The 17,892-nt window shown below is 34.0% G+C and overlaps 1 protein-coding gene across 1 annotated transcript in view; it reads right to left on the reverse strand.

Annotated features, from left to right (window-relative positions):
* The window catches only part of EXOC6 (exocyst complex component 6), a gene marked incomplete at both ends in the record, with an annotated part of 175,824 nt that overhangs the window by 53,145 nt on the left and 104,787 nt on the right, over positions 1-17,892 (reverse strand). The window contains one exon of the mRNA XM_084245652.1: positions 12,625-12,804. Coding sequence (XP_084101778.1) covers positions 12,625-12,804 — 180 coding nt within the window. The remainder of the gene's footprint in view (positions 1-12,624; positions 12,805-17,892) is intronic.

Genomic DNA, 17,892 nt, shown 5'->3' on the forward strand with positions numbered 1-17,892 from the left:
ATCCTCCCTGCCAGGCTGTGCCAATCAAAGACAGCATGAGGCGACATTTGGTGAAATCAGTAAGAAAACTCATTCTCTAAGTAACCTATGGGAGACCTTGATTGACACTTTTTGAATTTAGTTTGTGGAACACAGCCACTCTTTACCCAATAGTCCCTCACTGCAAGCTGTGAAATAAGGCTTTTAATGCCAATCACAGGAACAATAAACCACAAACCACCAACCCTCAGTTTAAAAAGAATCAAGAAAACACATCTGTTTGTATGTCAAGCCAAATTTCCAAAATAATTTACTATTATAGATGAGGCTAAAGGTACTCTGTTTCCTTTGAAACATCATAAAGTGACATGGTAACAAAAATACAATACATTTTATTAGATTACAGCCCCAAAATGTTTTGATTTCAAAGTAATGTTTTGATGGATCTACTCTAATATAAGAGAAATATAGACTTAAAGACTAATTTGACACATTTACATTTTCATTTGAAGTTTTCATTTCAGTCTCACCATTCTCTTATTTCAAAGATCTAATAAAAAAAGTTTGATTTCAATAGTAATTATTTGAAAGCATTTTTCAATGCCGCCTTCATTCTCTCAAGTACATTTAACATAAAACTGTACTCTGGAAATCGCAACTGTTCTTTCTATATTGGTCTACTTTTCTTAATGATCCCAGGAAAGTATACTTTCCTTTATTTATATCCCCACAAAAAGTCAACTTTGTACAATAAAATACTTTTTTTAGTTAAGTAAAAAGAAACATGTAGATTCAGAAATATTGTGTATTTTATTTATTATTCTTTAAATTGATAACAGATTTTGTTTAAAGTTATGCAACTCGTCAGCAAAAATTGGAAAACTGAAATAATATCATGGTCAATTTGAAAATTACTTCTAACATTGCTAAGTGAACTTATTACTCCTGATTCCCTATAGCTTTTTAACGTTGTTTTTAGTTATTAAATGTTTAAAGTTGTTTAAATTATAGCAGTAGAATATTGCTAAATTATATAAACCCACTGCCTCTCAGTTAGCTACATAAGTTTCAGTTATGAGACTGTGAAAGTCTTTTCAAAAGGAAAACAAAAGAGGAAGGGTAGTATTCTGATAAAGTGGTTAGTCACCTAAAGAGTCACAATTTATAGTTTTTAAAAATACACACACTAAAAGGATGAGCTCTATTTTATCAAGTGTGAAGTAAACAGTAAAATTAGAAATAAATTCCTAATTGAAATATGAAGATAAGCTAGCCTACAAGTTCACAAGGCAATTTAAAAAGGCAAAAAAAGCACTTTTATTTGGGATCAAAGAATTGCAATTCAGGAGCAAAAATTCAGGCAGAACTCCAAGTTAACTCCTCATGAGGGTCAGAGTAGGGTTTTTTGTTTTGTTTTGTTTTGTTTTTATAGAGGGAAAAAGGATGAGGTAATGGCTAAGTGAAGAAGTCACAGATAAAAATAGTCAAGTGGAGGGGTCACAAAGTAAAAGTTCACTTTTATCAGTCCTTTCAAACAAGATATTCTCGTTCTTGCTGGCTTCTTGGAATGCTCATAATTTGGGCTCAAGGGTCTGGTCTGACCCAGAGTAAAGAGTATAATAAAGTATTTTTTTTCCTGCAGTGGTTTGCTCCAATCCCATTAAAATGACTCTAGTCACATCAACTTTTCACAGATGCCCTGCTGAAAAGTAGACATTTTAAGAAATCTATTATTCTTCCTTATAATTTATGTAAGAACCAGGAAACTAAAGTTTTATACTGTGAAACTCATCTTGTTCAAATATAAAAATGTTATTAAATCAGGCAAAAAACATGCCTAAAATAATTAGTATAAAAATGCAAATTTCTCCAAGACAATGTCACAAATGTACAATGATTCCTCTAACTAGCAAGACACATTTTCACCATTTTTTTGAATGGACACTCTGTAGGAAATTGTAATGTCTCCTATTCCCAATAATATAGAATGAATGAATTTTAAAGATTTAAGTACCAAGATAAATTCCTTAAGAGAGTTTTAACAATAACTTTAACACTATCTTGAAGACAGATTTTTTATGATTATGTAAAAAAATTCATATGCCAAAAAATTCAAAATATACTTACTCTAAGGACCCCAACATTCCCCAAAATATCTCTTATACGTCTATATTCTTTCTCATACTCTGTTTCCAACTAAGTATCTCTAGAAACCAGAAAGAGCTGTTTACCAGATCATTTGCCACAACCCCCAGTCAATTATGAATCCTCATTTTTCCCTCTTAGGCATTTCTCTTTTAAAAATAGTCCCTGACCATAATATGGGATAGAACCATAAATGCTTGCTTACTCTGGGGGGTGAGGGGGTTAAAGGTGTGCAGGTGCATACACACAGATTAACAGAACACAAATATCTTAAAAGTAGGGGGGGAAATTCCCCAAACTGGGAAAACCTCAGTACACTTGAATTATATGGTATATCGCCATGACTAAGGCTACTCCACTTCTTCCATGAGTTCTATCTTTACTCTTTTTCATTCCTGTTTACTCCATAAAAATTGGGAAAAAAGAAAAACAGAACTTCTTTAGTATCACCAGATCATGGTTTGCACAGGAAACTTCTGACTCCAATATTCCCTCTAGGGTTCTGATTTTTTTTTTTTTCTGTCCTTACCTGTTTACAATAAAAAGTAATTCCAACTCAAACAATCTTTACCTACATATGGTAGTCCCTCTTCTTTCCCCATTTCAACTTTTGCCCATTTAACGCAGAGGGGCAAAAAGTAGCTTCAATTTTTCCCCTTCTATTGTAAAATAAATAAAGGAGAGGATACCATTCGCATTCCTAGAACTTCACCATTCCTATTTGCAAAAACTCTGGTAAGTTTTGAAATATGAATCTTCCTTTGCCTTCTAAGACATTTGTAAGTGTTCGTATATATGCACACAAATGTTCTAGATACACATACATTTAATCTGCAGACTAAAGGAGACCATTTTAATTAATTCCATTTATATCTCTTTGATCTGTTACTTATAGGCCAGGGCTTGATGGTGTGTCCTAATTCACTGGTTTCCTAAAACTCTCATGCTGTTTTCTTCTAAGAGCCCTTCTATGACACCTACTTTTTCCAACTAAGCCCTGATTAAGAGAGCAATTCAAAATACTGTTTTCTACAACCTTTAACAGCAGGGAGATATTTGACTATGCTATGCTATATACACCCACATAAGACTTACAAGTTATGAAATTAAATTTCTCACCAAGATTAGTCAGCACTTAGCTGTTAGAGACATCAACTTTGTAAATACCTAAAAGGATTAAAGCTCTAAAATTCAAGTGAATTCATTTTCAACTAAAAAACACAATTCTTTTTTTATTTTACAAATAACTCTAGCTTTAACTATTTTATAGCATTAAGAAAAAGTTTTAAGAAAATACATGCTCTAAGAGTAAACTGTTTTCAATTTCTTCATTTACATTCTCTCAAAGTTCTTTAACTCTCTCCAGTGCACTGACATACTGTCAATGGTTCTTGTTGACTTTCATGCACTTGCAATTAACTTAAACTATCAAAGTGGATATCAAAACATGTCATAAAAATACTTCATTTATCACATTACAAACTATCTCAGCAAGTAACTTTCAAAACACTGGTCATTCAAGTGCCAAGTCTTTTAAAGTTTATCTAAATCCAATTTCCAAATCTCAAGGATCAATTTGAGTAGTTTTTTGGTGGAGGAGGAGGGAGCAAGGTTTTTATCAATCATTTCTGAAACATCACTTCTGTATTTTGAATATGTACATGATCTATCTGCAGGAAGCTTGTTAACAAATTTAGTAAGAACTTTAGCAATTTCTATATTGAGTAATAAAGTCAAGTGAAAGCTGAGGGTCCGTCTCTTCAATGGGAAAAAGTATTTATGCTTATTGCTGAGGATTTGCAAGTTATTTTGCAACAGTTATTTCAGCAGGTCTTTTATTTTGTTTTAATTACTACTGAATTCAGAGCTATGTCTAAAGAATTGTGGTTTGAATTAAGATATTCTTTCATGGAACTAAGGAAAGAGCAGACAACTATTTCTAATCAGTACTGATACCACTTTTACTAAATTAACTTTCATATAGTTTTCAAATTTCTGCAAACTTTCTTTTCAAAACTAATATTTCACATTTGACAAACTGCTTGGTTCAAAAACTATAATTTTGGGGACCTCTCTGGCAGCATAAGGGCTAAGTCTCAGCATTATCATGCTATCACCTCTGTGGCCTGAGTTCCATCCCCGGCCATGGAGCTAACCCACATGATGCAGCAGAACTCTCCTGTCTCACCCGCTGCTCCCCTCAGCCATGTATTTCAGTAGATCTGCCTGTTCTGCTCCCCACTCTGTCTCACTCCCCTACCCCACCACACCTCTGGCCTACACCCAGGTTCTTCTATGCATAAATAAATGAAATAAATCTTTTAAGAAGAACACTATAATTTTTGCAGTATACTTTTTATATGCTTTATGTTTATATAAGAAAATGACTTTTATGTAGTTCATTTCTTTACTGTTTCTCTCATACTAAGGTTAAAAATTTCTTATCAAGGGCCTCCCCTGGTTGTGCAGCAGTTGAGCACTGGGCTGTGAAGATGCCCGCAGCCTCTGCAGCGCCGGTTCGATGCCCGGCCCTGGGCGAGGGTCCCACATGGTGAGACAGACCTCTCCTGCCGTGCCCACTGCTCCCCTCAGCAGTATATTTCGTCAGTCTGTCTGTTCTGTTCCCCGCTCTGGCTCTGGTGATCCTCTCACTCTCCCGCACTTCTGACTGTACCCAGTGCTTGTATAAATAAAATAAATAAATCTTTTAAAAACAAACCAAAAAAAAAAAAAAGTACCCATGCTGTGTAATACACTTTATGAGGGACACTACAGAAGATACAATGGCGAGCAGACAATGGTTCCTAACAGAAAGGCATTAAATTTTAATGGTGGAAAGAAAGCAAATCTACAAGCAAGTATAGTCCAAGACAATATATAAAGAGTACCACAAAAGGACAGAGTATTTAAATATGGTTAAGTACAACTAGCAAAAGCTCCATGAAAGAGGTAATATTAAAGATAGCTTTTGTGTGGAGAGGGAGAGGGGTCAAAACAGGGGAGGGAAGAGCACAAGGGGCTGTGGTGATGGATCACGGGTGTTGTGGTGGCAGAACTTCAGGGGCTATACCTGAGGGGAAATATCAAACACTGTTCAAAAATTAAAAGATGGCTTTTGCAAGGGATCTGGATTTTTACAGCTATAAGTGAAGCCATGGTAGGTAGGTGTGATGTGGTAAAATACCTGAAGGTGTGGGATCCAATATTTCAGAATCATATACAGTGTTGTAAACCAACATCATCTTAATTTTTAAAAATGATTTAAGAAAGGAAAATCAAAGCTAGATACTGGACACAATGAATAAGCCACCTTGATGCCCATGTTGAGTAAGGGTCAGAAATGCATCTGGAAAGAGGCTGAAATGATGTTTTGTTAGCCTGTGAAATGTTTACTCAATTCAGTAGATAAGCAAGACACTCTAAGGTTTCCCAATGGGGAAATAAGATTAGACTGTACTTTAGAAAGGATAATCCCGCACTGGTATGTAGAATGGAATACAATTAAGGTGAGACTGTTTGCAAAGGACAATTAAAAGACAATTATAAATATCAAACTTGACCCTCAACAATAAGAACAAGAACAGAAAGGAGAAGACATAGGTTAGGAACATTAATTTCAAATGTCAAATGAGATTGTTTTTTAAGATAAGGATTTTCAAAATCTATACATACAAAAAATATATATGAATTCCTATTCTGGCTTTCAAGAGTTCACAATTGAAAGTTGAAAGGATGAACAAATACATTAAAGGGCAAAATACGATGAAGACATTAAAAAAAGTAAAAGCTAAGGCAATTTAGGAGAGCAACCCTGGGCTTGTATCTACCCCGCTAATCATTAGCACTATGTCCTGAATCACCTTGCTTTACGCTCTGGGTCAGATCTCTACAAGTGGAGTTTGGGATAAGAGTTATAAAGAAAAGGCATTTAGGAAAACCAGTCTTAGAAGCAAGAAATAACAACTAATATTTTTTGAGTTTTTATTATATCCAGGTACTTTTTGAAATGTTTTATGTTGGTTCTCTCCATTTAACCCTCACAAGAATCTACTGGATATATGATCTTAATGGACTTCATTTTGAAGATGAAGAAAATATTTGCAAAGTGTGCCTTGTCATGCATAAGGTGACCACTGAGAGTTTCCCCAAAGCACTGCGCTCCCCACAGATGTACCACAACATTAACTTTCAGAATGAAGTCCCAGCGAATCTTGACTGGCTCAACCAAAACAACTAACATTTCCTTCAAATTTAGGTTTTCACAAAACTACAAATATATCAGAACAATTGCCAAAATAATTAGAATTTACTATATATAAGCAGAGAAAAATAAGCCTGTAGGAGGTCATTATATTCTAATTCACATGCTAGCTTTAGCTTGTATCTACTTACCGACATGGCTGCGTGATCATTGCTGTTAGTCTGGGAAGGAAGTCAGCAAGGCAATCAAATTAAAGAGGAAAATGTATCCAATAACAGAGGAAGCAGTGCTTAAAGTAGCAAAATAAAACGCATCACAAAACAAGCAATTTGGCTCTGTAAGGTAGTTCAAAGGCACTGTCACATCAATGTGACTGTCATTTTATTCTGAAGATTCATTTTGAAGATATGTGAGTTTTCAATCCCACTAATCAAGTAAGTCATTTTCTAAACTTTTTTCTATTTAATGAAGTTATCTAGTCAGCATTAAAATATAGAGAGCTATAGCAGTTGCTAAAAATATGCTCCACAAGCAAATTTAGAAAATATCAGGTTTTAATGGGATTCTTTGTTATACAGTAGTTATTCTCAAATTTTAAGCAAACAAAAAACCGCTCTAAGCTTTTTCTAAGCTCTGGAAATTTTAGTTGAGTTAGATCTAGAGGTAAGCATTGGAATGTGTGTATCTTCCCACACTGATTTTAATGTTTAAGATCTACTTCATCACAAATAGAAAACTGTACTGAATATGTTTCTGAAGATATTTAGAAAGGAAAAGCCATTATGCTTCCATATAATCTGCTAATAAAGCTTAAAATAAATGACTGAAGGAAAAATGGCAGATTAAATTATTTTACAAGTCAAAGTAAAAACCAGATCACTGGTCTTAATTTTAAGACATATTAATCAATGCTGAAACTCTATACTAAAATATGTAGAATGGTTTATTGCTTTAAAATAATTGCTTAATTTTCTAAAAGATCTCACTTTTCACATGGCAGCAATAAACTTCATAATATTTTAGCACTGCTTTTTTTTTAAGAAAAAGAGATTTACCCACAAACATGAATTTCACATCTGAAATAGTGATGCTTAGAAACATAACATCATCTAGAAGGAACATAGACATAATCTAATCCATTTATTTTATTTCCAAGAGAAGGAAACAGGTTATTCAGAATCAAGATGTGAGACTAAACTAATGTTTGCTCCCCATCCATCCTGATAAAAGTGAAACAAAAAGCACAGAATTTCAAAAAGAAATAGAATATTTAACCGAGAAAATGAAAAGTGTATGAGGAAGAATCATCCAGGGATGCTTTCTGGAAGAAAGAAAGCAGATGAAAGAGAGAAGGGAAGCCACTACATGGTACCAGGAACTACAGTGGAACTAGGAGGCAGCTGTGCTTTAGAGGTCATAGTTGGTAAGCACAAGAAAATAGAAATGTGAAGTGGGAGGAGAAATAACTGAAGATTTCTGAAACAACTGTACCAGTGACTCCCTGCCTGTAGAGCACACAGGTAAAGAACTTTTTGAGAGCTGAAGGTTCTGGTGTAGGTAGAAAGAGGAAGAGAGGACGGGAAGTAAAACCCCTCCTCAGTCCAGCGTGGTGTGGAGATTGTGGAAAAAGAGGCAGGAAAAGCTACATAATTTATGGAGCTCAGTACAAAATGAAAATGGCACCCTTGCTCATATAATAAGAATATCAAAATGACAGCAGAGCAACAAATCACACACAGGACCATTCTAAACTCGCCCATGTGATTGCATGTGAAATCAGCTCTGAAGAGAAAAGACCATAATCTCAAGACTAACTCCAAACCTCCACACTCTAACATGAAGAATCCAGAAAAATGTCCCAAAAATTATATAAGAAATTCCCAGTTAGATTTCTACCTAGAGGGAAAAGTACAGCAAAATATATGGTATTGACAGTATACAGAGAACTCATCTTTGTCTCTCCAGGCTTTCTTTGTTAAAAGAGAATGAACAAAATAAAGAAGTAAAAAACCTATTCAAGGATAGCAGTGATTAATTCAAGAAACAGAAAACATCTTGAAAATTCTGTTCTGTGAACTTATGGAGGACTAAAAATGTAACCACAAAATTAAAATAATAATTAAAATTTATTTCAAAAAAATTTTTTTTTGCTCTGTTAAATGCCCTGTTAAGAGTGATGAAAAGACCAAAGACAAGCTACAGACTGGGGGGGTGAGGGGGGGAAACGTTTGAAAACATATGACAGATAACTAATAATATATAAAAACTTCGCAAAATTCAGCAAGAAAAAAATCCAATTATGATCAACAGATATTTCACTTACGATTCACAGGTGTGAAGTAAGCACATGAAAAGATGGTCAATATTATTAGACTTTGGGAAAATCAAAATTAAAACCATAATGAGGTAATACTATGTATCTATTAGAAAGGTTGAAAAAAATTTAATTTTTATCACACCACTTCTGTTTAGTGCAGAAAATCAAAAATTAAGTATATCTGAAAGGCAAAGGAAAACATCTTTCTGGCAAGAAAATAGTTTTGATATTTAAAGTTCACTAAGCAGCCAGATTGGTTTTTATTTAACACCTATAGAGTAACAGCAAATATAACACAGAAGATTATAGCTAAAAAAGAATGAAAAGTTCCTAGAAAGGAATATGAGCAAACAGATCATCTAAGATCTTTCGTTTACTTACACTATAAAAGATAACCATTTGCTTGTATAAACATTTGAATAAGTTGGGTGCCTTTTTTGAATGAACATGAAGAAATTAAAAACTCACTTAAATATATATATATATATATACCCCTTAGTTATTCTACGTCAATAAAATATTTTTATTGAAACAAACATATGAATTAGCATTTATAAAGGAAGGAAACTTCTTTCCAGAAGCAAACTTGGGCTAAGTCTTTAGATGGTATGTTCACAGTAAAATGCTTCTAAGTTGCATGTGGCAGTCAGGAAGAATAACTAAAGAACATGTTCAAGCTATTCAGCATCTTCTACTTATGGACATGTAAATGGTAAATGAATGTTTAATGCTTTTAAAAATAGTTCTGGTTTTAAGTTTTCTAGCTGATATAAAATCTTATTAAAAAAACAAATATTGCTTATAATTGGGCTTAAAATAAGAGTGATGAATGCATAGAAAAATATGACTTGAATACATGCCAAAGTGGTCTTCCTTTGACAAGCTAATGGGGAATTTTATTTTTCATCTGTACATAGCTGTGTTTTCTAATCATGAGGATAAAAATTATTAGAAACAAAAAGGGTCACTTACACATTTGAAATAATAATACTGCAGATCCCAATAGTATTAATTTTGGAATAAAATCATATTTACTTCATAAGCTAATCAGATTTCACTGGCCTTAACTAGCATCTGCCCCCTAGCCACTTTCAGCACTATGTTCAAGTTAAAATATTTCAAATAATGAGAATCTTTCACAATTTATAAAGAAAAATTTTAAATGGCTGTATAATACAAAAGTATACAATTCAAAGCTAAATACTATCAAGTTTAAAATGTAGGCCTATACAGATACAACAACAAAAAAACAAGGACATGAAAATGAAACTAACATTTAGGCCTTTAAAGGAATTAAAACTGTAACAGAAGAAGATGGCGCAGAAAAGCCAAAAATTAACATTTAGTAATAGCACCTACATTATGCCAACCACCTGCCAGACACCTTTTTACATACTATTTTAATTCATCCTATGAATTCATCCTACTGTTCTATAGGAAAAAATGGTCAATGCCCATTTTGCAGAAAGTAAAGGCTTAGAAAGGTTAAGGAACTTGCCAGGTCTCATAGCCAGTAAATCAAGATTCAAACATAACCCTAGAGAGCACATCCTGTGCGCTCCTCACTTCAGTACTCTGGTCCACAAAGGGAATAAAAGATAACTGGGCTTAAGTCTGAGTCCTAACAGACAAGTTTCCTTGAGGTCGATAATATTTTAGGCAGAGTAGCTTAACATTTTGGATAGTGGTAAAACACCTGTTTCATTATTATGAATATTGACGTTAGAATGCTGTTAATTCCTATGGCCAATAGAAAGTCTGACTTGTCTGCACAGGGAACTACAGATGAACAGGTAATTCAACATGTCAGCAAGGAAGCTCTTTACTTTTTCATCTCCCATGTAGGCTTGTACTGGTTGGCTCTTAGGAGAAATAGGTGAGATAAATAATATATCAAACCTCTCACTCATCCAACCCCAGATAAAAAAGAGTTATTTAAAACGGACATTACTACCACAATATAGTAGAAAAGTGAAAACAACAAAGTTCTTTTCTTGCTCTCTATCAAATGTATTACTATGTACTAAATTCTATTCTCATATCCTAAGAGCAGAAAAAAAATTCTACTGAGTGAATCATAACTTTTCTGGAACCAATGAAATTTTTACTGAGCAGTATGTTCAGCAACTACTTGTCATGCTAATCTTCAATCAAGAAAATGTTCTCTTACAGCAATGGTAGGAACTGATATAAACTAAATGTACAATGAAACTAAAAGGGGAGCTTTTAAACTAAAAGTGAGGTACTTTTTAAGGTTGGAGATGAGTCACCTTTATCCTACACAATCTACTTCTATGTCCAATTATTTGCACTACTGTTCAATACTTGCACCATTTGAAAATAATACATTTAACAATATTGCTTCAGTTCTTTGCTTAAGTTTAGTTGAATAGTTCATACAAATTTCAGAATTTTTGAGAATAATTTATATATTTATATATTATGTTGCAATATAATTATCAAGTTTTCCTAAAATTTACCATAGTAAGTAATTTAATTATTTTGCTTGGGAATTACACTTTTAGTTCATCCCTTGAGTAAATTATACTGTTAGGATAATTTTCTCTTTTGTATTTTGATATTGAATTTGTTGGTCTATACTATATAATAATTTATTTCCTTTATAGAAAAATTTATGTCATATGACATAAAGATCCAAAATATTCTAACAGATCAAACAAGTGTTCTAGTTAGGCCAGGAGTCTGTTTCAATGTCAGCAGAGTATGTCCTTTAGAAAGCCCGATTTCTCTCTAGATGTGAGCTTTCTAAGGTGAGACATTTACCCCAAACACTTCTAGCTTATAACCTCTCTTAATTCTATGCCATTTATGCACAATATTCCTACCATTCACCTCAAGCCAACTGGTGGAGCAGACAGTGCAATGTAAAGACACAATGTCTATCTGTGGATAGTGCATGCATGCCCATGCTTATGCCTGAAGAGTGCTTTGGGCTTAAGAATGAAGATTTATACTGACAAAGAGAATTCAAATTAAAGAGTCATTTAATGCATACTAAAGAAATGAGTTGAAACCAAAATTAAATACATCTTGAGGTACCCTTTTCAACTCAAGAAAGGAAGTTAGGAATATAATATCCCTGTGTAAACTTCTAAGAGTCCTCTGGAACAGATTCACTATGACAATCTCTTTTCAGAAATTCTTCTATTTTTTAGACACACTTTCCTTCAACTGTTCTAATCAACAATTTGGAGAAAGAATAAAGCTGATGAAAATAACCTTTTTTCTTCTTTTCATTTTAAACAAGGGAGACAATTAGAAGCAGTTGGGTAGGCATCAGATTAAACTGTATTTTTGTGTTCAGTTATATTTTATCATGAGATTTAAAAAAGACAAGCAAAATGCCGTCCTATTTTATTTGCATAAAAACTATGACATTCATGCTGTAACAGTAGTTCTCTCAGTTCTCAATATACCTAATGAGAGCATGATCATACCACCATAATCTTTTTGGTTCCTCATCTGAAGAATCCAATGTTTCAACCTACTAGCCTCCAAACTTTCCTATATATTTTTTAATTAATGTTTCATCAACAGATTATTCAAATGTACTATAGTTCTGTATCAGGATAGAACAATGATCCTGCTTTGTTTTCAATGTGGTCTACAAATATCCAATAATGTCTTCATCTTTTCTTATTGGAAAAGCAATTGATTATATTCAATTTTATGAAAACTACTCCTTTTAGGATTTATTTCTATTTAAACCTACTTTGTCAATATCAGGGTTTTGTTTTAGTTTCGATGTGAAGAGAATTGTTATTCTGATTAAAAAGTAAAATAAACCTTCAAGCAAGTGGCTATGTTTGGATTCTTTACAAACTGATTTACAATAATGCAAAAGGAAATACTCAAGTGAGGGAATTGCTTTAAACAAGCAAACCACATATAAAATTAAATTCTAAAATACTCTTTAATAAGCAAAATTTTGACACAATTTTTTGAAATTGTTTATACTTACAGGCAAATGAGTAAATACTTGAAAGATGCTTCTCAAAAAATTAATAAGATCCATTAAATAACCACTAGCTCTTCCATCTGGCTCAGACATTGTCCAATCATAATCAGCAAGCTGAACAAATTCATCAATTTTTTGGTTAAGTTTGGTATATATTTCTCCTTCTGCTGCATGTCGAGCATCCTGGCAGGGGACAAAAAAAAAACAAGTTTTACTAAAATTTTAAATGTTGCTGTATATTTCTCTTTAGTTTAATATTTTAATCACTTATTCGAAGTCCAAGAAAGCTGCTGGATTTTTGGCTTAGCAGTACCCTATTTACTTGAGTTTGACTGGATAACACTTTTTTCCCTCAGTCTATCATCTTTTTTTGTCTTTATGTGGTATTATAACATATGTATTATTAATTCTGAATTGTTCTCACATTCCTAGAAAACCTATAGAAGAAATAGAAAGGGAAAAATAGAAGTTGTCAAGAATGCAGAAGACCAACCTCATTTAACTCACCAAGGGAAATCAGGCTGGCCTATCACAGAAGAAATGGAATAGTTGTTGGAGTTTTTGGCCGAAGACATAAAGAGATAGAGAGATAGAGGAAAACGAAATGATGAGAAGAAATGAGAGGAGCAAAAATAGAATAAGAATCTCCAAACATTTTTTCCTTCACAAAAGCAACAAGATAGCCTGCAAAAATCAAAATTTACTTTTCCAGCACTCTAGAAATTAACTAAAAACTTACAACAATCCAGGCGACTTTATTCAAGAAAAAGAACAAAACCTTGTTTAAAAAAAAAAAAATCAACTGTATGGATTTTTTTTTTTATAAATTTTATTGTTATATTCCCCATACAATTGCAGCCCCCCATTCTGACCCCAATCCCTCCCCTCCCGCCCCCGCCCCCCTAAAAGTGTCTCTGGTTCATAGTTTTTTGTTGATTTTGATTTTCACTTTCTTATAGTTATTCATTTTCCTGGTCCCTTATTTAAGTTTTCTAGATTCCTGCTATGAGTGAGACCATCCGGTATTTTTCTTTTTCTTTTTGGCTTATTTCGCTGAGCATGATCCCTTCCAGCGCCATCCATGTTGCAGCAAATTGCATGTGTTTATCTTTTTTGAATGCTGAGTAATATTCCATGGTATATATGTACCACATCTTCTTGATCCAGTCATCTATTTTTGGGCATTTGGGTTGTTTCCAAAGCTTAGCTATTGTAAACAGTGCTGCTATAAACATAGGGGTGCAGGTGTTCTTTGGAATTGATGTTTCTGTGTCCTTTGGGTAAATACCTAGGAGTGGAATTGCTGGATCATATGGAAGCTCTATGTTTAGTAGGTCCAGAAATCTCCACACAGCTTTCCACAGTGGTTGGACCAGTTTGCACTCCCACCAACAGTGCAGAAGAGTTCCTTTTTCTCCACACCCTGGCCAACATTTGTTGTTGCTAGTTTTTTTAATATGTGCCATTCTCACTGGTGTAAGATGGTATCTCATGGTAGTTTTGATTTGCATTTCCCTGATTACAAGTGATGTTGAACATTTTTTCATATGCCTGTTGGCCATTTGCATTTCCTCTTCAGAGAAGTTTCTTTTAAGCTCTTCTGCCCATTTTTTGACTGGATTATTTTCTTTGTTGTTGTTGAGTCTCATCAGCTCTTTGCAGATTTTTGTGATCAGTCCTTTATCATTAGTGTTGGGTGCAAAAATGTTCTCCCAGTTGGTGGGGTTTCTCTTTGTTTTTGTTATTGTCTCTTTTGCTGTGCAAAAGCTCTTTAATTTGATGTAGTCCCAGCTGTATATCTTTGCCTTCACTATCACTGCTTTGGGTGATGTGTCTGTAAAGATGTCTTTGATGTGCAAATCACGTAGTGTTTCGCCTATATTTCCTTCTATATATTTTATGGTTTCAGGTCTTATGTCTAGTTCTTTAATCCATTTTGAGTTGATTTTTGTGTATGGTGTGAGGTAGTGGTCAAGCTTCATTCTTTTGCATGTAGCGACCCAGTTTTCCCAGCACCATTTATTGAACAAACTTTCTTTGCTCCAATGCATATTCTTTGCTCCTTTGTCAAAGATTAGTTGACCATAAATCTGTGGGTTTATTTCTGGATTTTCTATTCGATTCCATTGGTCTGTATGTCTGTTCTTGTTCCAATACCATGCAGTTTTGATGATTATGGCTTTGTAGTATAGTTTGAAGTCTGGGAGTCTGATGCCTCCATTCCCTTCTTTTTTTTTCAGGAGAGCTTTGGCTATTCGGGGTTTTGGTGATTCCATATGAATTTCATCAATAATTGTTCTATTTCTTTGAAGAATGACATTGAAATTTTGATTGGAATAGCATTGAATCTGTATATTGCTTTTGGAAGGATGGCCATTTTAATAATGTTTATTCTTCCAATCCATGAGCAGGGGATGTCTCTCCATTTCTTTGTGTCTTCTTCTATTTCTTTTAACAGTGTTTTATAGTTTTCTTTGTATAGGTCCTTTACCTCTTTTGTTAGATTTATTCCCAAATATTTGATTTTTTTTGTTTCAATAACAAAAGGGATGGTCTTTTTGATTTCTTCTTCTTCAGATTTATTGTTTGTGTATAGGAAGGCTACTGACTTTTGCGTGTTGATTTTGTATCCTGCCACTTTACTGAACTGACTGATGAGTTGAATTAGCTTTTCTGTGGAGTTTTTGGGGTTCTCTATGTATAATATCATATCGTCTGCAAATAGTGATAGTTTGACTTCTTCTTTTCCTATTTGGATTCCTTGGATGTCTTTCTCTTGTTTTATTGCCCTGGCTAGGACTTCCAATATTATATTGAAAAGCAATGGTGAGAGTGGACATCCTTGTCTTGTTCCAGATCTTAATGGAATTGCTTTCAGCTTTTCACCATTGAGAATGATACTGGCTGTTGGCTTGTCATAGATGGCCTTTATGATGTTGAGGTATGTTCCTTGTATCCCCAGAATTTCAAGGGCTTTTATCATGAATGGGTGTTGCACTTTGTCGAAAGCTTTCTCAGCATCTATTGATATTATCATATGGTTTTTATATTTCTTTTTGTTGATGTGTTGGAAACGTTGATTGATTTTCGGATGTTAAACCATCCTTGTGCCCCTGGAATGAATCCAACTTGGTCGTGGTGAATTATCTTATGGATACATTGTTGGATTCTGATAGCTAAAATTTTATTGAGGATTTTTGCATCAGTGTTCATTAGGGAGATTGGCCTGTAGTTTTCCTTTTTTGTGTTGTCCTTGTTTGGTTTTGGTATTAGTGTAATGTTGGCTTCATAAAACGTGTTTGGTATTGTCCCTTCCTTCTCAATTTTTTGGAAGAGTTTGTGAAGGACAGGCACTAATTCGTCTCTGAATGTTTGGTAGAATTCATTTGTAAATCCATCAGGTCCTGGGCTTTTGTTTTTGGGGAGGTTTTTGATTACCATTTCAATTTCGCTAATTGTAATTGGTCTGTTTAGGTGTTCTATTTCTTCTTTATCTAGCTTTGGGTGATTGTAGAGTTGTAGGAATTTGTCCATCTCCTCTAGATTGTTAAACTTGTTTCCATATAACTGTTCATAGTAGTTACTGATTATTCTTTTGATTTCTGCTGTGTCCGTTGTGATTTCTCCTCTTTCATTGATGATCCTGTTTATTTGTGCTTTCTCCCTTTTTTCCTTTGTGAGCCTGGCTAGGGGTTTGTCTATTTTATTGATTTTTTCAAAGAACCAGCTCTTGGTTTCATTGATCTTTTGGATTGTTTTTTTAGTTTCAATTTCATTTATTTCTGCTTTGGTTTTTATTATTTCTTTTCTTCTACTGGTTTTGGGGTTTTTTTGTTGTTCTTTTTCTAGATCTTTGAGCTTCGAGATTAGGTTGTTTCTTTGCGTTCTTTCTTGTTTGTTGATGTGAGCTTCTATTGCTATATATTTTCCTCTTATTACTGCTTTTGCTGCATCCCATACATTTAGGATATTGGTGTCCTCCTTGTCGTTCAATTCAAAAAATTTTTTAATTTCTTCTTTGATCTCCTCATTAGTCCAATGGTCTTCCAGTAGTGTGGTTTTTAATCTCCATGAGGTAGGAAAGTTCCTTGCCTTCTTTTTATGGTTTATTTCTAGTTTGATGCCTTCATGGTCAGAAAAGATGGTTGATATGATTTCAATCTTGGTGTATCTGTTGATGTTTGTTTTGTGCCCCAGTATGTGATCGATCCTGGAGAATGATCCGTGTGCGCTTGAGAAAAATGTGTACTCCGTTTTTTTGGGGTTTAGTGTTCTATAGATGTCTGTTAAGCCCAATTGCTCTAGGTCTTTATTTAGAGCTTTGGTTTCTTTACTTATTTTTTGTCTTGTTGATCTATCCATTGTTGATAGTGGTGTGTTGAAGTCTCCCACTACGTATGTGTTTTCTCCAATGTCTGTTTTCAGAGAGGACAACAGTTGTCTGATATATTTTGGTGCTCCTTCGTTTGGTGAGTATATGTTAATGAGTGTTATTTCTTCTTGAAGTATTGTCCCCTTGATCATAATGTAGTGACCATTGGGGTCTCTTTTTATCTTTTTGAGTTTGAAATCTGTTTTATCTGATATAAGCATAGCTGTTCCTGCTTTCTTTTTTGGTCCATTTGCTTGTAGGATTGTTTTCCATCCTTTAACTTTGAGCCTATTTTTATCTTTTGTAGCTAAATGTGTTTCCTGGAGACAGCAAAAGGTTGGGTTTTGTTTCTTAATCCAGGCTGCAACTCTGTGTCTTTTTATTGAAGAGTTTAGTCCATTTACATTTAGAGTTAATATTGATATGTTAACATCTGTATTTGCCATTGTGTTTGTCTTTCCTTTGATTTTATTTATTTATTCTTTTAATAACTTTTTTTTTTTTTGCCTTCTTTCATTGTTATTCGTCGCTCTGAGGTTCTGGCTTTAGGACTCCTTGTAGTATTTTTTGGAGTGGGGGTTTAGTTGCAATGAAATTCCGGAGTTTCTGTTTGTCTGGGAAGGTCCATATTCTTTCTTCAAAGAGGAAGGAGAGCTTTGCGGGATAGAGTATTCTTGGTTGGCATCTGTTTTCTTGGAGTCTGTTGACTATGTCCCTCCACTCTCTCCTTGCCCGTAGTGTTTCTTCGGAAAAGTCTGATGTCAGCCTGATTGGTTTTCCTTTGAATGTTATCTGTTTCTTCCCTCTTGCCAGCTTCATTATTTTTTCCTTGTCCTGGATTCTTGGGAGCTTTACTATTATGTGTCTTGCTGTATTTTTCCTTTCGTCGTGGAAGTTTG

The sequence above is a fragment of the Talpa europaea genome (genome assembly GCF_964194135.1).
Source record: "Talpa europaea genome assembly, chromosome: 10".
NCBI classification, from domain to species: Eukaryota; Metazoa; Chordata; class Mammalia; order Eulipotyphla; family Talpidae; genus Talpa; species Talpa europaea.